The 23512-nt window shown below is 44.7% G+C and overlaps 1 protein-coding gene across 4 annotated transcripts in view; it reads right to left on the bottom strand.

Moving 5' to 3' along the window:
* NDUFA10 (NADH:ubiquinone oxidoreductase subunit A10) overlaps nucleotides 1-23288 on the bottom strand; it is an 86574-nt gene extending 63286 nt beyond the window's left edge. Inside the window, exons 1-7 of one of the 4 annotated variants that reach the window (XM_037912422.2) lie at nucleotides 22801-23151; nucleotides 21519-21581; nucleotides 19375-19543; nucleotides 18508-18723; nucleotides 17078-17164; nucleotides 7932-8053; nucleotides 2762-2841 (exon numbers count right to left, since the gene is read on the bottom strand). In XM_037912422.2, the coding sequence (XP_037768350.1) occupies nucleotides 2762-2841; nucleotides 7932-8053; nucleotides 17078-17164; nucleotides 18508-18723; nucleotides 19375-19543; nucleotides 21519-21581; nucleotides 22801-22881 (818 nt within the window). In that variant the 5' untranslated portion in view covers nucleotides 22882-23151. Of the gene's footprint in view, nucleotides 1-2761; nucleotides 2842-7931; nucleotides 8054-17077; nucleotides 17165-18507; nucleotides 18724-19374; nucleotides 19544-21518; nucleotides 21582-22800 lie in introns of all 4 variants that reach the window. The other 3 variants (XM_043525207.1, XM_037912423.2, XM_043525208.1) reach the window with 3 other exon arrangements.
* Between the last annotated feature and the right edge of the window lie 224 nt (nucleotides 23289-23512).

The raw sequence follows: 23512 nt of genomic DNA, 5'->3' as shown, positions 1-23512 counted from the left end.
TGCCAAACCAACCTGATCTCCTTCTTTGAGAAAGTAACAGATTTTTTTAGACAAAGGAAAAGCAGTGGATCTAATTTACCTAGATTTCAGTAAGGTGTTTGATACTGTGCCACATGGGGAATGATTAGTTAAATTGGAAAAGATGGGGATAAATATGAAAATTGAAAGGTGGATAAGGAATTGGTTAACAGGGAGACTACAGCAGGTCATTCTGAAAGGTGAACTGTCAGGCTGGAGGGAAGTTACCAGTGGAATTCCTCAGGGATCGGTTTTGGGACCAATCTTTTTATTACTGACCTCGGCACAAAAAGTGGGAGTGTGCTAATAAAGTTTGCAGATGATACAAAGCTAGGAGGTATTACCAATTTAGAGAGGGACAGGGATATCATACAGGAAGATCTGGATGACCTTGTAAACTGGAGTAGTAGGATGAAATTTAATAGTGAGAAGTGTAAATTCATGCATTTAGGGATTAATAACAAGAATTTTAGTTATAAGCTGGGGACGCATCAATTAGAAGTAACAGAGGAGGAGAAGGACCTTGGAGTATTGGTTGATCACAGGATGACTATGAGCCGCCAATGTGATATGGCTGTGAAAAAAGCTAATGCAGTCTTGGGATGCATTTGGCGAGGTATTTCCAGTAGAGATAAGGAGGTTTTAGTACCGTTATACAAGGCACTGCTGAGACCTCACCTGGAATACTGTGTGCAGTTCTGGTCTCCCGTGTTTAAGAAGGATGAATTCAAACTGGAACAGGTACAGAGAAGGGCTACTGGGATGATTCGAGGAATGGAAAACCTGTCTTATGAAAGGAGACTCAAGGAGCTTGGCTTGTTTAGCCTAACCAAAAGAAGGTTGAGGGGAGATATGATTGCTCTCTATAAATATATCAGAGGGATAAATATCGGAGAGGGAGAGGAATTATTTAAGCTCAGTACCAATGGGGACACAAGAACAAATGGATATAAACTGGTCATCGGGAAGTTTAGACTTGAAATTAGACAAAGGTTTCTAACCATCAGAGGAGTGAAGTTTTGGAATAGCCTTCCAAGGGAAGCAGTGGGGGCAAAAGACCTATCTGGCTTTAAGATTAAACTCGATAAGTTTATGGAGGAGATGGTATGATGGGATAACATGATTTTGCAATTAATTGATCTTTAACTATTCATGATAAATAGGCCCAATAGCCTGTGATGGGATGTTAGATGGGGTGGGATCTGAGTTACTACAGAAAATTCTTTCCTGGGTATCTGGCTGGTGAATCTTGCCCATATGCTCAGGGTTCAGCTGATCGCCATATTTGGGGTCGGGAAGGAATCTTCCTCCAGGGCAGATTGGAAGAGGCCCTGGAGGTTTTTCGCCTTCCTCTGAAGCATGGAGCACAGTCACTTGCTAGAAGATTCTCTGCTCCTTGAAGTCCTCAAATCACGGTTTAAAGACTTCAATAGCTCAGACATAGGTGAGAGGTTTATTGCAGGAGTGGATCGGTGAGATTCTGTAGCCTGCATTGTGCAGGAGGTCAGACTAGATGATCATAATGGTCCCTTCTGACCTTAATATCTATGAATCTCTCATAGTTGGTGTAAAGGGGACAGCAATCTCCGATCCTGGGATTTATTACTTGCTTTATCCCTGACTCACTGTGTGGTTGTGAGCAAGCCAGAAACTCTTTGCACTATTGTGCACCCTTCTGTAAAATGCAATAGTACTTCCCCACCTGACTGTGGAGTTGTGAGGCTGTTTATAATGTGCTCAGAGATACTAGGACAAAAAGCACTGAATTATGGATTTGGGTCCATAAACCTTGTAAAACATTCAATGCTTCTGCCACATAGGAATTTGAGTTCAGTCTTGAAATCCAGTTGAGATACAATCCAAGTGACCATTAGCAACTACTCCGCCCCCCAAAAATAAATTTATGCTTTTAGAAAGCTATTGAAACCTAAAAGTTCAAATAAAATCTTTTATCTTTCTTAAGCCCATTGAAACAAGTCTAAGGGGAAAAACAGTTCAACGGAGTTGGCAGTTTTTCAAAGAGACATTATTAAGGGCACAAGAGCGAACTATCCCACTGCGTAGGAAAGATAGGAAATATGGCAAGAGACCATGAGATCTTCAGTGATCTGAAACTCAGAAAAAAGTTTAACGTGGCTTCTGTAAAAAACCCCACCTCCACGAGGGGAGTAGCTACCAGCACTGGAAGTGCGGCACTTTACAGCGCTGAAACTTGCAGTGCTCGGGGGGGGGGGGGAGGGGGGGGGGTTCATACCCCTGAGCAAGGTATTTGCAGCGCTGTAAAGTACCAGTATAGACAAGCCCTTACTGTCAGGGTAGTAAAGCGCTGGAATAAATAGCCCAGGGAGGTTGTGGAATCTCCGTTACTGGAGATTTTTAAGAGCAAGTTAGACAAACACCTGTCAGGGGTGATGTAGTTAATATTTAGGCCTGCCATGAGTGCAGGGGACTGGACTAGATGACCTCTCGAGGTCCATTCCAGTCCTAATATTCTATGATGTTCCCTGACATGAAGGGTAACTGCAATGAATAATTTCAAAGGGTAAATTTCAGCACTAGCGTAGGGATCCAACTGTGTAGGTGCGTAACTTATTACATCCAGAGTTTAATATGGTAACAAAACACAAGGAGGACTTTTACATACAAGCAGTTTGAATCAAGTGTATGTGTGACGATTCTAGCTCTACACGCACAAATAGTTTTGCATAAATATTTGTCACACAAAAAGGCTTAAGCTGCTAACCTGATCTCTGGCAGGAAAGATTTCTTGTAGACATCTTCAATGCTCTGGAGGTATGCAGGAGACACCTTTTTCTCATGGGGCTAAACACAAAGAAAACAAAACACTGTGAAATGTGTGTGTTTGTTTTCTTTTTACACTGGTACAGATTCCAGAGATCCCAAGTAGAAGCCACGACTCCCACACCATCTGTTGAAACATAGCTCCTGCATTAAACAGCCAAACAGTCATTTACATCCACATGCATTTATGAAGACTTCAAAATTATGACTAACATATGGAGTATTTGGGATTACAGAATATTGTATTAACATATAGAACACTACATATGTGGCAAACAGAATAAACTGCAGCTGCTGTAGAATCATAGCTGTTCACTGTACTTTTTTGTATGTTCTCCATAAAGTTGAACGTATTTGTTTTGCAATTCCTTTAATAATGATGCGGATTAATAGGATTCCCTTGGTATAAAAGAGTCTAGAAAGACAGAAAAAGGCAAGTACTACTGAAGAATGCACAAAGAGACACTTCTCTACCAGGCTGAGATGAACGGTGGAAGAATCTCAATTTTTCTAAGCTTACACAAACAGAATTACCAACCAAGAACAGGCTCCAGACAGATTAATTTCTAAACAAATGACTAATCCTACCCATCTGCACATTTAAGGAAGTTACGTATAGTCAGCTGGTTAAAAAAAAAGAAAAAAGGATTGCCCACATCGACCCTTTCAGCAAGTTAAACCAAATGGGCCAACTAACCATCATTTCTTCTCTTGAGGATTGATTAGGACATGCATGATTACAGCGTGCACCCCAAATATAATCCTCCCTAATTTTTAGGCAGACAGATGAGCAACAGTGCACTCAATACAAAGCCTAACAACTTTTTCTTATAAATTAAGTGGACTGCAATTCTACTGTCAAGGGGTTACCCATCAATGGCAGGCATCAGTTACTCTATACAGCTTTCATCACATTTCCTGAGTGCACGGTTCATCATGATTTCCTTCTTCCCTTAAGAGCAGATCTGTTCTGCTCTTTCCCTACCCATTTACAGCCTGATCCTGCCTGTGAGGTACAGAATGCCCACACCTGTATGTCAGAGATGGTGTGCAGCACCTTGGAGAATTAGGCTCCTCCGTTAGTTGAGCATACAGAAGTATTTTCTATTCCAAGCCTCTAATTACTGTTCAGTCAATGCCAACTACAAGCCATTAATGTAAACAGACAGAAGAGATCCAGGGGCTGCTGCTAACAAACTGATATATTAATAAATACATTCACCCTTCAAAGCCTCTACCCCTGAGAAATGTTATTGTAGGAGCAGTTTGTGCCAGAATAAAAAGGACTGCAGGGTCAAGGAGACCAGTTCTGTTTTCCCCAAGATGAGCAGAGGGAGATAAAAATTAGAAACCTCTCATGGCGCTTCATAAGGTATCACTCAAAAAAGCAGCTTAATTTAAACAGAGACGCTCTCCTCTAGTAAAGAAACGGCCCATTATTACTGTTGCATAAAGTAACATCCTGTTCTTTAAACAAAAGGGTAACGTTCAGTCATGGTTTGAATATCTGTCGGGCATTTTATTATATTAAAGAAGTGCAAGACTGATAGACAACGCCACTCAGGCCAGTGACAAACCTATCTTAGCAGAATGTTATCATAGTGAAGTTACCAAACACTACCATATACACCTTTCCTTGACAATGGTCAACTTTGTTTGACACGAGTACAGCAATTTCCAAGCCTGTCGCCAAAGCTGCCCTCCCATATACCATATACACAAAGGGCTTTGGAAAACAGATGTGGTCAAATGTTTGTAGAGATCTCAATAAAAGGCTTTTAAAAAAAAAAAAATTAGACTTCTCATGGTTAAATTCCTCACTCAGATCCAATTTCCTGTAACCTTTGAACAAGGTGCAGGGTAAACATCATTTGGCTCTTGTAGCACATCTGGGAACAGTTACTGATACATGGTTCAATACCATGGGGGGGAGAACTAGCTCAGATTATCTGTTAAATGAAAACACTCCACAGCTCTCCTGCTCTCAGACTGTGTTACTGACCCAAATTTTCTGGAACCCTTAGAGGGGTAATTTTAAAACACGTTGCTTCAGAATACTAGAAGTCAAAGCATTCAACAAAACTGTTATTCTTCTTTCAGTACCATATGTTAACAAAAGGCAGGTTCTCTCTGTTCTCCCACAGAAACTATCCTGCTTTTAGAAGACTTTGAAAACAAAAGGGAGAACACCCTTGAGTTTCACAGAATACCCCAGTCTCAGGAGAGTTCAAGTACCAGAATTTCAGACTAGGAAGAGAAATCATTTCTATGTTACAATGAATAACTGAAATAATAGCCAAGTCTCTGTGTGCTCTGCAATGAGCTGGACTTAAGAGCCAGCAGCAAGGCCCTCTGGTTTCTGCAGCATGTGGAAACCTCTATGGCAATTTGATTTAAATATAAAAAAAGATTTTTACTGAATCAAAGATGAAAGTTAATAGCAATCAGAATAGTAGCCCTCATGTTATTTATCTGAATACCAAGTTTTATTCATTTTACACTGACCACATGCTGACGATATACAACTGTACCCAAAAGGTTGTCAGAAGGGGAGGCTGCAGCTGAGTGGGGAGGTTGCTAAGGCTTTTGGGATAAGCCCAGTCAGAGTAGGGTGTCTGTACTAAAATGATTAGCAGTGAAGGCCACAATTTCCAATAGAAGTTAGGCATCTAATTCTCCCAGGCTCTAATTCTAGCCAAAAGAGTTTGCAATGCACACTTTTTAACAGTCACTGAACTTTCTGTGGCAGCACTAATGCCCCACGGAGACAGTCAGGGCAATTCACCTGTCAGAGCTGACATGCCAGGAGAACTGGTTGTATTTTAAAGAATCCTTATTGACGTTACAGGGACAAACCATCCCGATGTGTAGAAAGAATAGTAAATACGGCAGGCGACCAGCTTGGCTTAACAGTGAAATCCTTGCTGATCTTAAATACAAAAAAGAAGCTTACAAGAAGTGGAAGACTGGACAAATGACCAGGGAAGAGTATAAAAATATTGCTCGGGCATGCAGGAGTGAAATCAGGAAAGCCAAATCACACCTGGAGTTGCAGATAGCAAGAGATGTTAAGAGTAACAAGAAGGGTTTCTTCAGGTATGTTAGCAACAAGAAGAAAGTCAAGGAAAGTATGGGCCCCTTACTGAATGAGGGAGGCAATCTAGTGACAGAGGATGTGGAAAAAGCTAATGTACTCAATGCTTTTTTTCCCCTCTGTCTTCACGAACAAGGTCAGCTCTCAGACTACTACACTGGGCAGCACAGCATGGGGAGTAGGTGACGAGCCCTCTGTGGAGAAAGAAGTGGTTCGGCACTATTTAGTAAAGCTGGACGAGCACAAGTCCATGGAGCAGGATGCGCTGCATCCGAGAGTGCTAAAGGAGTTGGCAGATGTGATTGCAGAGCCATTGGCCATTATCTTTGAAAACTCATGGCGATCCGGGGAAGTCCTGGACGACTGGAAAAAGGCTAATGTAGTGCCCAGCTTTAAAAAAGGGAAGGAGGAGGATCCTGGGAACTACAGGCCAGTCAGCCTCACCTCCGTCCCTGGAAAAATCATGCAGCAGGTCCTCAAGGAATCAATTCTGAAACACTTAGAGGAGAGGAAAGCGATCAGGAACAGTCAGCATGGATTCACCAAGGGCAAGTCAAGCCTGACTAATCTAATTGCCTTCTATGACGAGATAACTGGCTCTGTGGGTGAGGGGAAAGCGGTGGACGTGTTGTTCCTTGACTTTAGCAAAGCTTTTGAGACGGTCTCCCACAGTATTCTTGCCAGCAATTTAAAGAAGTATGGGCTGGATGAATGGACTATAAGATGGATAGAAAGTTGGCTAGATTGTCGGGCTCAACGGGTAGTGATCAATGGCTCCATGTCTAGTTGGCAGCCGGTATCAAGTGGAGTGCCCCAAGGGTCGGTCCTGGGGCCGGTTTTGTTCAGTATCTTCATAAATGATCTGGAGGATGGTGTGGATTGCACCCTCAGCAAGTTTGCAGATGACACTAAACTGGGAGGAGAGCTAGACAGGCTGGAGGGAGGGATAGGATACAGAGGGACCTAGACAAATTGGAGGATTGGGCCAAAAGAAATCTGATGAGGTTCAACAAGGACAAGTGCAGAGTCCTGCACTTAGGACAGAAGAATCCCATGCATTGCTACAGACTAGGGACCGAATGGCTCGGCAGTAGTTCTGCAGAAAAGGACCGAGGGGTTACAGTGGATGAGAAGCTGGATATGAGTCAACAGTGCGCCTTTGTTGCCAAGGCCAATGGCATTTTGGGATGTATAAGTCGGGACATTGCCAGCAGATCAAGGGACGTGATCGTTCCCCTCTATTTGACATTGGTGAGGCCTCATCTGGAGTACTGTGTCCAGTTTTGGGCCCCACACCACAAGAAGGATGCGGAAAAATTGGAAAACATCCAACGGAGGGCAACAAAAATGACTAGGGGACTAGAACACATGACTTATGAGGAGAGGCTGAGGGAACTGGGATTGTTTTGTCTGCGGAAGAGAAGAATGAGGGAGGGATTTGATAGCTGCTTTCAACTACCTGAAAGGGGGTTCCAAAGAGGATGGATCTAGACTGTTCTCAGTGGTAGCAGAGGACAGAACGAGGAGTAATGGTCTCAAGTTGTAGTGGGGGAGGTTTAGGTTGGATATTAGGAAAAACTTTTTCACTAGGAGAGTAGTGAAACACTGGAATGTGTTACCTAGGGAGATAGTGGAATCTCCTTCCTTAGAAGTTTTTAAGGTCAGGCTTGACAAAGCCTTGGCTGGGATGATTTAGTTGGGGATTGGTCCTGCTTTGAGCAGGGGGTTGGACTAGATGACCTCCTGAGGTCCCTTCCAACCCTGCTATTCTTTTATTCTAATTGTATGCCCAGGAAGACAGAACCTCACTGATGGGACTCTGAACATTTCTGAAGGTTTTCTTCACAAGAGGAAGAAACATAATTAAAAAAAAAAAAACTTAAGATTCTGGAGCACAATTCTGCAGCAGAGGGACAGACTAGGTAGCAAGTTCCTCAGCCGCATGATTCATGCACAAGGCCCTGATCATGACATTTTAACATAAATGCTAACAATGCAAGCTAACAGCTAGAATTACCTTTCCTTTCTCTTGGATCCTTTTCTGTACCTCTGAGACTGGTACATCAACATAGATCACCAAATGAGGTGGCAGAAATTCACAGATACTGATGCCCTTGACTTCATTATAATGATCAACACCTAAAAAACAAAAATAGAGCAGGGAATTCCTTAAATAGAAATACATAACCATCTGTATTTTCCATGTATGTAATGAAGCTCAAGAACATACAGAAAAGAAACAATTTGATTTTGATCATCATCATCCCATCCACCAGGTAAATGATCAACACAGCCTCTTGAAAGGATTCTGTCAGCTTTGTAACTGCATTTCATTTTCAGAAAAGTCTGTCTGCCCAGCAGAAGTGTTTATGAAGTCTTACCTCTCTGCAAAGATTTCAGCTGGAATACACAGTTCAGGTTGGGTTTTTATCCCAGGCAAGGGGATTTAGCAAATTTAAAGCTGAAATAGCCTTATAGAAATAGAAAATAAGCAACAAACAACATTATAGGGTAGTTTACTTCTGACTTAAATGTTGCCAGATTCACTGAGGTCAATGTTATTAACAGGAAGAGTCTCAGCCCAACAAGCCACAAATCCCAGTTCCCTTTAATTATTTTGCATTAGCCATTTTGCCCCCTAACCCTCCCTCCTTTCATGAACTTGCAGAAAGGTGACCCTTCCCCCAACTGCACAGGTAGGTTCTTATATAAACAGCAGAGGGCACTGGCAGAGGCAGCTGTAGAGACTGCCTGAAGGCTGCAGGCTGCTACTTCCAATAGCCACAGTATGACGAAAGCTGCACCCACTGAGAACATGGCAGCGGGGCAAAGCGGGTTCTAGGGAGTCTAGGGAAGAAACGGAGGAATAACCACGTCACGTCACTTCACAAAAACCCCATCCTATCCCATCTTAAAGAAATCTGAGGGGAAGCGTGAGAGGCACATCTGCCCTCCCACAACACCCCCCCCACACACACCCCAAAAGGGACGTCTTGGAGGAAGGGAAATGTTGTCAGGGTGCCCAACATCTGAGTGCACTGACTGTGAGCTCAGTGTTCCCTCCCACTACAGTCCGTGGAGCCCCCAGACTCTCTACTGCAGTGGTTCTCAACTTATTACACATTGTTGGCTGCAGATGCAGCCCACAATTTGTTACTCAGGCCGCAGGGGCCAGCTGGCTACCCTGGACCCTGGAGCTTGCAGGGCCGGGCAGCTGCCTCAACCCCAACCCAGCTGTGCTGGGCAGTGGGACAGCCCGGCCCACTCTGCGCCAGGCAGCCGGGAACCTGGCAGACCCCAGCACGCGGGCCGGCCTTCAGCACACACCTGAGCTGGGCCACAACTTTGAGCTAATTGGGCGGCATGCAGTCCACGGGCAGCGGGTTGAGAACTGCTGCTCTACTGCTACTTTCCCAACAGCTCTGTGCTCTCTCATTGGGAAAGAAGTTAGACCGGGTGGTGATTACCCAGGTTTAGCACCTGATCTAGCTTAGTCCAGGTGTAAGCATTCCCACAATGAAGCCATACTATGCCCTCAGACTTTCTACACTTGCCCGTGCAGGTCTGGGGGCATAGCCCAGGGTTCTTTGTGCAGAGAAGCTTTAGGGTTCTTCCCCAGGCCATTGTGGGAGAATCTGTACTTTGCAAAGAACTGTGGGAAGGCACGGGAGAACTATCTACACTTGAATGATCTTGCCTGCATCCTCACAGCAAAATTGGTGGATTCCAGCCAGAGTTAAAGTGGAACCTGGGCTCTAACGCACAGCCCCAGTCAAGAAAATTAGCCTGGGCTTAAAGCACCTCCAAACCTGGTTTTTTTCCTGCGTGGATGGTGGGGTGGAGGATGACTAGTTAAAACCCAGATTCAGCCTGCAGTAAAGAAAGACCCTCTGGGTATGTGTACTCTGCAGTTAAACGCCCGCGGCTGGCCTGGGTCAGCTGACTCGGGCTTATGGGGCTCAGGCTACAGCGCAGTTTAACTGCACTGCAGATGTTCAGGCTCGGGCTGGAGTCTGGGCTCTGGGACCCTCTCCCTTCACTCAAACCATGACCGAGGTCTTTGGGCACAACCAGAAATAACCATCCATGAACAGATTTCTATGCCAATCTTTTCTTCTGTAGATTTTTCAACTGTAGCCCAGAATGCCTCCGTTAAATTCATCTTTAGTGCCGTTCCATTAAAGTCAGTGGAAATTAAGGGTGAATTTGGCTACATATACTTTATTGTGTTCTAAACCAAATAGTTGGAGATATTTCCAGTTTTGCAAGATGATCTTTAGCACCATTGATACCTGTCTTTACTGGGATGTCCATATTTATGGTTAGTACAGTATTTCTTGTTTGAGGAGATCAGTATTGCTGGATGTTTCAGAACAGATTAGTTGCTTCCTATAAAAGAAGATTTATGCACAAGGGTGTGTTCCTAAACAAGATGTTATTGTTCTAAGGTTCCTGAGCATGATCAACATGAGTCATTAGAACAACACAGTGGGTTGTAACTAACTTTCTATTATAAGCCTTATTTTGACACACATCTTTCTTCACAAAATTCCTCCAAACAAATCCATTCAGCATGAAATTTCTCCTCTATGGTTGTGACACTAAGCACTACTTTATTCACACCCTACACGCTATTGTAATAATCTTTGTACATAATATGCCTTGTGTAATATCCCTTTGTACATAATATACCTTGTGTAATATCCCTTTGTACATAATATGCCTTGTATCATGTATGTACATGGGGGGTATTAAGAGATATGGACACATGCAGGAAGGATAACTAAAATATTTTTAAGACAGGTATGTAAGGGGAATTGTTAAACGGGTCAATCCTAAGCAAAGGAACATGTGTTCCTCCTCAATTTTACGTATAAGCAGCAAACAGACATCAAACTAATGACGGATGGAAGCAAACCTCACACTAGCAAGTGGGGGAGAAGACAACATGGCATCTACACCCAGCAGGAGAGAGAAGCTTGGTATCAAAGAAGTCATTTCAAAGATTTACTGGTCTATAAAGACGGGGGGCTGAATCTCAAGTGGTAAGCAACTAAGTCAACTGATTGCATGCAACATTACTGTAGTGTAAGTGTACAAAGTGAGGTCTTCCCTCAAAGCAAATGCCACACTAGTGATTAATATCACTGTGGGTATGTCTACACTACGAAATTAGGTCGATTTTAAAGCAGTCGATTTTTAGAATTCCATTTTATACAGTCGATTGCATATGTCCACACTAAGCGCATTAAGTCGGCGGAGTGCATCCTCACTACTGTGGCTAGCATCGACTTACAGAGCGGTGCACTGTTGGTAGCTATCCCACAGTTCCCCCAGTCTGTGTCACCCACTGGAATTCTGGGTTAAGCTCCCAATACCTGATGGGGCAAAAACATTGTTGCTGGTGGTTTTGGGTACATGTCGTCGGTCGCCCCCTCCCTCCATGAAAGCAACGGCAGACAATCGTTTCGTGCCTTTTTTCCTGGTTTACCCATGCAGATGCCATTCCACGGCAAGCATGGAGCTCACTCAGCTCACCGTCACCACTGCTGTTGTGGGCAAGTCTACTGTGGGGGCTGCTGTGATCCGAGAAGCCAATGCAATCATTGACGTTCTGTTATCAAGGGTAATGACTCTGGGAAATGTGTGGGCCTTTTTAGATTGTAGGTGCATCATATTCCTGTCCTTTGTCACTGGTGAAGACGTCTTGCAGCCATACATTCCAGTCCCGTCAGGGCTGTAATACCACATAGCACTTCTGTGGTTGACACATGTAACAGCTCCAGGGCTCTTGCTCTTTTGCCTTGTCCGAGGTACCTTGCCCTTCCAGGACCTCCAAGCATTCGACACAGAAGCACCTGCAGCAGCTGGCATTGCTACATAGCAGCAGCTCCTGGGTGCCTTTGCAGCAGACGGTGCAGTAGGACTGCTAGCCGTCCTCGTCCATGGTGTACGGCTCCACCGCTTCTGCTGGAACTCCGCTCTCCTGCAACTCTGCAGCAGATGGTGCAGTAGGACTGGTAGCCATCCTCGTTGGACATGTAGCTTGGCCGGGGGTTCTGGGAACGTCTTCCCTGCCCGGCTCCTAGCAACCTCCAGGGCATGGCATATGGCTCCATCGCTTCCGCTGCAACTCTACTCTCCTGGGAGCTGGAGGCTTCTGCCTCAGGCTGCTCTCCCAGCTAGCAGCACCGAGCAGTCGCACCTACCCCAGCCTACCCCTTGCTCCCATGGCTCATGAAGCCTGGACAGTAGTAAGGAGCAGTTCAACTGTAGGCTGAGCAAGTGCAGAATGGTGGTAGAATGTGCCTTTGGACGTTTAAAAGCTCGCTGGTGCTGTTGGTCAGACCTCAGCACAATCAACATTCCCATTGTTATTGCTGCTTGCTGTGTGCTCCATAATATCTGTGAGAGTAAGGGGGAAACATTTATGGTGGGGTGGGAGGTTGAGGCAATTCGCCTGCCTGCTGAATACGTGCAGCCAGACACAGGGGGATTAGAAGAGCACAGCAAGGTGCACTGCACATCAGAGAGACGTTGAAAACCAGTTTCATGACGGGCCAGGCTTCGGTGTGACAGCTGTGTGTGTTTCTCCTTGATACAAACCTGCCCCCTTTGTTGATTTTAATTCCCTGTAAGCCAACCACGCTCCCGGCTTCGAAATAAAGTAACTATTGTTTTGAAACCATGCATTCTTTCTTTATTACTTAAAAAAAAATGAGATAACGGACAAGGTAGCCCGGGTGGGGCTTGGAAGGAGGGAAGGACAAGGCCACATTGCTTACTGTAGCCACACTGAAAATCAAACTGTTTAAATGAAAGCCATCTGTTGCTTGGGCCATCCTCTGGAGTGGAGTGGCGTGGCTGGGTACCCAGAGCCTCCACCCCCCATGTTCTTGGGCGTCTGAGTGAGGAGACTATGGAACATGGGGAGGAGGGTAGGCGGTTATACAGTGGATGCAGTGGGGGTCTGTGCTCTTGTTGGCTTTCCTGCAGCTCCAACAGACACTTCATCATGTCCATTTGCTCCCTCAACAGACGCTTCATCATGTCCGTTTGCTTCCCCATTAGCCTCAGCATCGCATCCTGCCTCCTCTCTTCGCGCTCACTTAATTCTTTCCTGGCCTCTGCCACTGAATGCCTCCATGCATTAAGCTGTGCCCTATCAGTGCGGGAGGACTGCATGAGCTCGGAAAACATGTCATCGTGAATGCGTTTTTTTTCACCTTCTAATCTGCGATAACCTCAGGGATGGAGATGATAGGGGGAGCATAGAAACATTCTACGCTCTACAATTCTGGGGGGACTGCATGGTCACCTGTGCTACTGAGTTCGCCACGCTGACCAAACAGGAAATTAAATTCAAAAGTTCCCGGGGCTTTTCCTGTGTACCTGGTTAGTGCATCGGAGTTCAAAGTGCTGTCCAGGGTAGTCACAATGGAGCACTCTGGGATAGCTCCTGGAGGCCAATACCGTTGATTTGTGTCTGCACTACCCCAAATTCAACCCAGCAAGGTCGATTTTATTTCTACTCCCCTCATCAGGGAGGAGTACAGGAGTCGATTTTAAGAGCCCTTTAGGTCGACGGAACGGGGTTGGTTGTGTGGATGCAGCCATTTTTAAAATCGACCTAATGCGGCTAAATTTGACCTAATCCCGTAGTGTAGACCAGGGCTGTTAAATTTATATATTAACACTACAGAAGGAATTATGGACACTCATTAATATTATGTTTTAAAGCATTGTTGAACAAAGGAAGCAACAGTTCCCACCCGGACAGGAGGGAATGTTACAGCTATTTAAATTAAGTCAAGTCTGCCCAGAAACAATGGAAGCTGCATTTACATAGAGATCAGCAGGGAGATAGGACACTCATAGGATGGGAAAAAGAAAAGGAGGACTTGTGGCACCTTAGAGACTAACAAATTTATTTGAGCATAAGCTTTCGTGAGCTACAGCTCACTTCATCGGATGGGAAAAGAACCCTGAGTATTATCATGCCTCTTGAAACAAAGTCATTGAATGTTTGGTGATATAAGCAACGACTGAAGCCATCTTTGGCATCCATCACTAGACAGATAGAAGGAAATATACTTCTTACAAGCTGAGAAAGATGGGTCTTTCAACTCTCACTAAATATTAAAAACAGTAAGGCACTGATTCAAAGAGAGCTATTTAGGCATATAGAGCAGCGTTTCTCAAACAGGGGTTCCTGACCAAAAAGGGGATTGCCAGCCTATTGTGGGGGGTCACTTGTTGCCACCCTTACTTCTGTGCTACCTTCAGAGGTGGGCGGCCAGAGAGCGGTGGCTGCTGGCTGGGCACCCAGCTCTGAAGGCAGTGCCGCCGCCAGCAGCAGAGCAGAAGGGTGGCAATACCATATCAATACCACTCTCCACTCTGCCTTCAGAGCTGGACGGCCAGGGAGTAGCTGCTGCTGGCCAGACACCCAACTCTGAAGGCAGTGCTGCCACCAGCAGCAGTGCAGAAGTAAAGGCGGCATATTGAACAGCTGCCAGGGTCTACGATGGATGCTCTGTCCCCCTCAAACTTGAAGAGTTATTCATTGCTGTGGGTAAAACATTCACAGTAAGTTTCCCCCCCTCGAAAGTTTCTCACATACACACACGCCAGAATACATTCCGTGCCTCCCCATTTGAGTGCCTCTGGTCTAGCACACAGACACTTTGGGGTCTGACCTGCACGCATGAGAACTATGATAGCAAAATATTGTGAGGCACTCAACATTATAGGTAAGAGGTGACAACTCTGCACTGGTCTGGACTGCACCCCACAATATGACAGTGGTCTCTTGCAACAGGTGATTTTGTTTTTAACTAAATCCGACATGAATGAGACAAGATATTTGAAACATACAGGGTAAGAGACAAGGGGTTTTCACTTTCTGAAACATCACTTCAGAAACAAATTCCACACTGGTTTAAACAAATTCCAAACTGTACTCGATAAAAACAACCATGCAATAAGAACTGATTTGGGGGAAGGTTTGATGCTTCATTTCAGAGTCATTTTTACAGACTTCTGAATCTTTCAGTAGTCCAGGAGCTCCGCCTTGGAGCTTCTAAGGACCATTCTCAGCTAGTATGAAATACTCCTACATGGCTCAAGAAGCTGCCTCACTTCTCATAGACTCAAACAAACTTGAAAACCAGAAGGGACCATCATGATCATCTAGTCTGACCTCCTGCACATTGTAGGCCACGGAACCTCACCCACCCACTCCTGTAATAGACCCCTAACCTCTGGCTGAGTTACTGAAGTCCTCAAATCATGATTTAAAGACTTCAAGTGACAGAGAATTCACCATTTACATTACCTCCAAGTGACCCATGCTCCATAGGAAGGCAAAAACCCCTCAGGGTCTCTGCCAATCTGACCCACGGGAAAATTCCTTCCCGACCCAAAACATGGCAATCAGTTAGACCCTGAGCATGTGGGATAAACCCACCACACACATCTGGGAAAGAATTCTCTGTAGTAACTCAGAGCCCTCCCCATCTAGTGTCCCATCACCAGCTGCTGGAGATATTTACTGTTAGCAGTCACAGATTGCCTACAATGAGCATGTATGCAGTTTCATCATACCATCCCCTCCATACACTGATCAAGCTCAGTCTTGACACCAGTTAGGTTTTTTGCCCTCACTGCTCCCCTTGAAAGACTGTTCCAGAACTTCACTCCTCTGATGTTGAGAAACCATCTAATTTCAAGACTAAACTTGTTAATGGCCAGTTTATAGCCATTTGTTCTTGCGTCCACATTGGTGCTTAACTTAAATAACTCCTCTCCCTCCCTAGTTTTTATCTCTCTGATATATTTACAGAGAGCAATCATATCTCCCCTCAGCCTTCGTTTGGTTAGGCTAAACAAATCAAGCTTTAAGTCTCCTCTAATAAGGCAGGTTTTCCAGTCCTCAGATCATCCTAGTAGCCTTTTCTGTACCTGTTCCAGTCTGAATTCATCTTTCTTACACACGCTATTCCAGCTGAAGTCTCACTAGTGTCTCGTATAACGTTATTGATAGTTCCCTGTCTCTACTGGTAATACCACACCTGATGTATCCTAGCACTGCATTAGCCTTTTTCACAGCTGAATCACATTGGTGGCTCATAGTCACCCTGTGATCAACCAATACATCCAGGTCTCTCTCCTCTTCTGTCACTTCCAACTGATAAATCCCCATTTTATAGCAAAAATTCTTCTTGTTAGTTCAATTTCTGAGTTGAAGCATCTCAATAATTCCATCAGGAGCAGGGAAGGCAGACACCAAATGCAGCATGGTCAAGTGCACTGAGCAGAGAGCTGGGAGCCAGGAACTCCTGAGTTTTATTCCCAGCTGTGCGACAGTGTGGATTTAATAATATTGCATTGTATCTTTCTCCTGCCTGCTGATCACCAAGTTAGCTCTTTCTCCTAATCTACCCCTTTCCCTTTCAGATTTACTCAGGGACTATTTCCATAGCAATAGGTTATGATTTCATGAAAGAAAGAAAAAAAAAGTAGGGTATCACTGATTCCAGGCAAGGCTAAGGGAACAACCATAGCAAAACTGTCCCCTATATGCACTCAGATGTTGTGATAAGAAGTGTGAAAGGAAATGTAGAAGAACATCACACCACAGATTAAGAGGCTTGGGTAATCATTAAAAGACTGTAGAAGCAACTTCATTTGATTTGTTAAGAATACCTTTAAACACTCTCACAAGATGGCTTGCCCTTTAAGTGGAATTGGGCATAGCCCGAATCAGCTGTCTCCCAGCTGGTGTTATGTGGCCAGAGATCAGGTAAATAGCTTGAAGATCACCTGGTCCTCATAAGAGGCAGCAAAAGCACAATTAGGGGGAGAGTTGCAAGGAACAGGAGAGCTTCTGCAGATGTTCCCGAATCAGGGAAAAGAACATAATTGATAGGAGGAACTTGTGTTCAACAATTTTAATGTTAAAGAAATAAAATTGAAGCACTGAACAAAAGGGACTGGAATCCTGCAGCTAGAGAGTTCCTTGGCATACAGGTCAGTAGCATGGCCCACTGGCTAAATGACACCTTCAGACATTAAGGATTCAGACTTGCTGCCTTTCCACCTGTTCACATTCCTCACAGACAGTGTTACGAATTAAGTTTCTTTTTGCAGATAGGGACTTACACCTTTTGTGGATATAGCCTTGTTGAAACATCGCCTCCATGAACACAAAGTCGCTGTAGACGGAGCGTTCCATCACTACACCTTGTCCTATGATTACAAACAGGTTCTAATCATGAAAGGCTCAATAAAACTACGCTGCAACAACATGTCAAGTCATATCTATTAGATAATAAGCAATAGTCAGGCTCTTGTGATTACATCATCTTGGAACACACTCTTCTCTAACCAAGTTAACATACCAAAAGAGTAAAGATTTCACCCCTCAACATAATACCAGGCATAGTTCAAACGAACATACATCTCTAACACTACTGAACATACGTATTGATCGATTCTATTAAGGTTTTTATACCGCACCTATCACCATGATATCCAAATGCCTTCCAGTGATGCAATAAGCAATACATCATGAGGAGACCCCCATCTGAAATGCAGTTTGTTAAAGTGAAGGCAAGGATATTATTGTTCCTCCTTATAGCAAAGTGCTCTCGTATCTCAAATACGCAAAGGGCACTTAGATATATCTATTTAGCAGGTGAAAGATGGCTGAGTTAATGCTGCTGCTGGAACCTTAAAGTATAGTTAGGGTACAAAAGTGGCTATAGAAATAGCAACTTCTTACCTAACCAATCTGTTCCTCTCATTTGCTTACTTTACACTGATTACAGTAAGATTGTTAATTTTTATCTATGTTAATGAGGCAAATCTGATACAGCTACTGAAAAGGGAGACAGATTTTTTTTCTGGCTTACACATCATCACAGAATCTGTATTCTTGGTGATGTGTGAGCCAGAAACACCACAGCTTAACTTTCAGGTTCCAGGTCAAGCTTGCAGGACTGGATGTTAGAAAAATCACTTTTTGCCCCCTAAGCTTCCAGATCAATTCTGCTTAGTCACAGAGTGGCCACAGGTATGGGGCCTTACAAGGCAATGTGCATTTTTATCCTGCAAGATGACTATACAATTTGAGTTATGTATTTTTCGACTTTGATTTTAACTGTGCCACCTTAATTATTATATTGAAGAAGCCACATTAACATTTCTAAGTGCAGTTTCCTCTGGAAAATTCTGCCAAGCTGACCTGACAGACTACCAATGTAACTCTGCCCTCCCTCTGAAAGAACTAATGAAGCTCACCATCACAGTGTGATGCCTTTTAGACAGGTATAATGAAAAACAACATAGAAAAACATTATTCAGAATATAAATTAACAATAGAACTGTTATTTTGTTTTTTAATAATTCGGAAGGTTTCTCATTTTTAAACACTACTTTATAAAAAGGACTATTCAAAAAACTAATGGAATAACGAGATTTTATATTTTAAAATACAGCTATGGGGGGCAGCCAAACTGTTAAAGGCAGCTTAATCATTTTAACAACTCTAGAACCCAAATTCACCAATTAATTTTGAAACCAAACTTAACCTGTAGACAGGAGGAGCTCCAGTGCGTCAGAATACTGTAAAACACGGTTACTGTACAACCAGGCTTGTAGGCGATATGAATTTCCATCAGGACATTTAGGATCATTGTAAAATTTCTCTAGACTACAATGGCCATTAAATTTCTCATCCAGTAGTGTTCCATCTCCTGTGACCCTGTCCAAATAATGGACATCTGCTTCTGGGAAATACTGCATACCTGAGACAAAGAGGAATCAAGATCATAAAATTGTTTGGTTTAAACTGGACATTTCCTATTCATTTTAGTTATTCTTAAAACTGTAGTTTAAAGTGAAATTATTTTATTTACAAGCATGCATAACTCATCTCCACAAGTTCTGAGCAAAATATTACTACACAATGTTCTCCAATGAATTTCACCATGCCATCATGATTAGAGATGCACAACCAAGTTAAAAACTATATCTTTCAATTTCTTCTTCCTTCTTCAAAATGGCCTCTAAACTGTTGTTCTGAGCAGCCATTTCCCTCTCCACAGTTCTTATAACCCCACTCTGTTGCTGCAAGAACATTCTTACTGCAGTGTAACCTAAGACAACCTACTGAGAAAACTCCCACTAACTTCCTTAGGGCCAGGATTTCTTCCATCAACACCCCTACAACTGCCCACACATTTGGAAAACGTGACATCCAGAAATCCCAGTTTGCTATATATTTGGTATTCTCGTTGCTGGTCAAACCACTATATTAACTATAGCAGCAAAGAACTATTTGAGCCACCCCAAATCACTGATACTTGATGAATCAGTGCCTTTGCTTGTACAAGGATTGCAATAATGTGTTATGTTCCATAAAATATTGTAGAGGACAGAAAAAGAATCAGCCATACCTAGCTTTTCTGCTATTTGTTGTGCAAGTTTGCCCTTCCCAGAAGATAAGTTGCCATCCACAGTAAAGATTTTGCTGTATTTATTGAACTTTTTAGTAGATCTCTCTCCCAGCATATAAGCCAACCAGCCATACCGCAACTTCTGCTGAGAGCTCACGTGAATTTTTGCCTGCAAGAAAACACAACCACCAAACTAATGAATTCAAGTTGTTGATTTTAACATAATATTTATATTAATACAATGACCCAGAGGCCCCAATCAGGATCAATGCCTACATTAGTGCGTATAGCACCTAACACAATTAAAGGCATCATTGGAGAGTTTACAGTTTTAGGACCTGACCTTGTAATCAGATCAATGAGAGTACAACCATGTGCCCTGCAGACCTGATTGTAGAATCAGGATCTATGAAATGATTAAATTTGTTTAACTGTCGCGTAACCCAGGAAGTGAAGAAAATAGTATTTAATAGAAATCACGAATGATTTAAAGTGATTCAATATGTTATCACAAAATAGAACTTGGCCAGAAGGATTGATATAACTGGTCTGAAAAGTGCCAAAGATCTTTAATGACTTATTTTAAGGGACAATTAATTCACTAATAATTTTATACAACAGAGAATTGTCACAGAGAACAGAGAAACCACCACATCCTTAGATAAGCTGTTCTAATAGTCAATTTGCTCACAATTTCTACTCCGAAATTGTCAAGCTCCAACTTCCAACCATTGGATCACCTTATGTGCCTTTTTCTGCTAGATTAAAGGGCCATCTATTAACAAAAATTGCTTCTCCGTGTTCATACCAGCAGAAAATGATCAAGTCACCTCTTGACCTTCCTTTGGCTAAACTAAATACAATGAGAGACTAAGGAAATTCAATCTAAGGCAGGGTTCCAGATCTCTAATGATTCTTGGAGTTCTTGTCTGAACCCATTCCAATCTTTCCAATTCCCTTTTGAAGCGTGGACATCAAGACTGGACACAGCATTCTAGTAATGCTCTCATCGGTACTTCATACAGAGGTAATACCCAGAGCCATGGAAATCTATGGGTATCCACTTTATATCTGTGGACCATTTCTGTGGATAACAGCACGGATGTGAATACAAATTTTGTATCCGCGCAGGGCTCTGACGGTAAGAGCCGGGCAGGCAGTTAGGAGGAACTGCGGCAAAGGGACACTAGTCGGGGGGGCTGCTTGAGCCCCATGCCCAGGGCAGGTGGAGCGGTCCGCCGTGGGTCCCCACAGCTCCCCGCCCGGCAATTACTGTGGCTGGGCTGCGACTCAGTCTCTCCCCTCCCCACCGCCGGAGCAGGGAGAGCTGTGCTAGCAGCTGTGGGGAATCTGGGTTCCTCCACCTGCCCTGGGTGGAGGAGATGGGGGGCAGGGACATTGGGTGGCGGAGGGTCTGCTACTCTGCGTGGGCTCCCTACAGCTGCCCGCAGCTCTCCCCGACCGGGCTCCGGCTGGGGGATGCCTGGGAGCCTCAGCCCAGCCCCCAGTGTTGAGCCCTGCAAATCCGCAGATATCAGCAAATAATTTTTGCGGACAGCAGATTGGATGTGGATACACATTTGTGTATCCGCGCAGGGCTCTAGTAATATCAACTCTATATTCCCACTTGCTATTCCCCTGTTTATATATCAAAGGATCATCTTTACCGAGCTACAGAACATCACTGGGAGCTCTTGTTCAATTGGTTATCTACCATGACCCATAAGTACTTTTCAGAATCAATGCATTCCAGGATACAGTACCCTTTATCTTGTAAGTGTGACTTATACTTTTTGTTTCTAGTGGTCAAAAACATGTGTTCTTCAATTGGTCCCTTTTCCAATGAATCTAGATTACTCTGTATAACTGACTCAGACCCCATCATTATTTACCACTCGACCAATAAGAACAACATCTGCAAACTTTACCAACAATGATTTTAAATTTCTCCCAGGCCACTAACAAAAGCTTCAGCGGGACCTGCTAAAAATACCCCCACTGGATGATGATTCCCCACATACAATTATTTTGTGATTGGTCAGTTAACCAATTTCCAATCCACGTAACATGAGCTACATTGCTATGCTAGTGCTATGTAAGTGATCATATTCTATGCAACAGCATGTCCACTTTTAGAGATTTACAATTAAACTGAAGGGATCAGCCTGTACAGTCTCATAACGTCCATTCCGAACAGCTTTTTCCCCCTATAGAGGTAAGTAAAACATCACTAGTTTTTTCATCATCATCAAAAAGAATAGGCAAGAAGATTGTGTATTTAGACTGGTAAAAATGAACAACATTTTTGCAAGACTGAGCTCTTAAATGTAGAGTTCAGGCTACTCTCGAACAATAAAGAAAATAAACAGCGCTTTGCTAATCTATAGTACCCTCCACCCAAAGCTTTCTAAGTGCCTTCCAAATATAGCTGAATCAAGCCTCAAGTCTTTGGAAGAGTACTGTAGTAGTGTATCAGGGACTCCATTGTACAGAAAAAAAAATGTGCTGGAGTGCTGAAATAACTTGTGAAAGGAAACCTGTGTCAGAGCAAAGAGCAGAATGCTGATTTTCTGACTCCCAGCCCTGTGCCTTAATAACAAAACCATTCTTCCTGTCCAAGTGATCTGCTAATGATTACGTGTAACATGTAGCCAAACTGTTAGAAAACACAAGGAATGTCTTCAGATTTGTAATGAATTCCAGGTTAGAATATGAATTAAGTTCACCTAGATGTGTGCGTGCATAGATATATATACATAAATAAAATGTGGCTGCCAAACATGAATTTTATAAAGGATCTTCATGTCACGTTTTTCACTCTGAACCCTTGCAAAAGGTCGAGTTGCATCACTTCTGTGGTACCCCATCACTTGTGACAGCAAGATGCAATACCGATCCAGTACTTCTCCCCAGGATTATTACTAAACACAGCTTGAGGTAACATTTGAAGGCTACAAGAAGTCATAGAATTTAAGGCCGAACGGACTAGTCCCACTTCCTGTAGATCACAGATCACCACCATGACCCAGCCCCTGCACATTAAACCCAGCCACCAAAATGAGACCTAAGCATTACAGACTACACTAGACTTAGACTATTACGTGCCACAGGTGGAGCGCAGCAGGGACCAAGCTGCACCAGTGCCCGAGGCCCCCCTCAATGGCAGGAATTTCTCCCCAGATGATCCTGGCAAGCGACCCACATCCCACGCTGCAGCGGAAGGTGGGAACCCGCCAAGGCCTCTGCCAGTCTCTCCTGGGGGAAACTCCCCCCGCCCCGCAGGGGGACCGGTCAGACCCTAAGCACGGGAGCTGGCCCCGGCCTGCCAGGCGCTGCACAGCGCCCAGCCCCCCGGCCAGGGTCCGCCCTAGGGCGCGGAAGGCCACAAGCCCCCCGCTCCGTTCGGCCAGCGGGAGGCCGCCTCACCACTCGCAGGGCGCCGAGCCCCGGGCGGCCCCGAACGGCCGCAGCCCCCGGGCGGGCGAGCTTCCCCAGCCGCAAGGACATCGCGGACCCAGCACAGCAGCGGGAGGACGCTCTTCCGCTGCGACCGACACGACGCCACCAGCGGAAGGACCCTCAAGGGGGGGGGGCCTAACCGGCTGCCCGCGCGCACATGACGTCAGAGGACCCGGTGCATAGGTAACTGCGGCGAGCGCCTGAGTGGAGAGGGGGAGTCGCATGCGAGGCGCCTGCTCCCAGTCCCTCCTCTGTTTGGTTCCTCTCTCCTTAGCGGCCCCTCGCCGCCACGGGGAGTGCCCCGTTCGGCCGGGCGTGGGGAGCTCCGGGCCCCACGGCGTCACCCGGGAGCCCGTGCCCGAGCATGGCCCCTCTCTGCGGGCTGGAAGGGTGACCCAGGCCCCCGGAGGCCCAGGTTCAAGTCCCTGCTCTGCCACAGACTCCCCCTGTGACCTTGGCCAAAGCACCAGTCTCTCTATGCTCAAATAAATTGGTTAGTCTTTAAGGTGCCATAAGTACTCCTTTTTTCTGTGTCTCAGTTTCCCCAAGTGCCCCGTGGGGACAGCGGCATTGCTGCCCTGCCTCATGCGGGGGAGGGAGTGATTCCAGAGCAGGGAGGGCTCAGCTGCTACGCTGATGGGGGCTGGATAAAGCACCTGTGGGACGGGGTGTAATGATC

Source organism: Chelonia mydas, chromosome 11, assembly GCF_015237465.2.
Source record: "Chelonia mydas isolate rCheMyd1 chromosome 11, rCheMyd1.pri.v2, whole genome shotgun sequence".
Lineage (NCBI taxonomy): Eukaryota > Metazoa > Chordata > Testudines > Cheloniidae > Chelonia > Chelonia mydas.
This window is presented reverse-complemented; position numbering and strand designations above follow the sequence as displayed.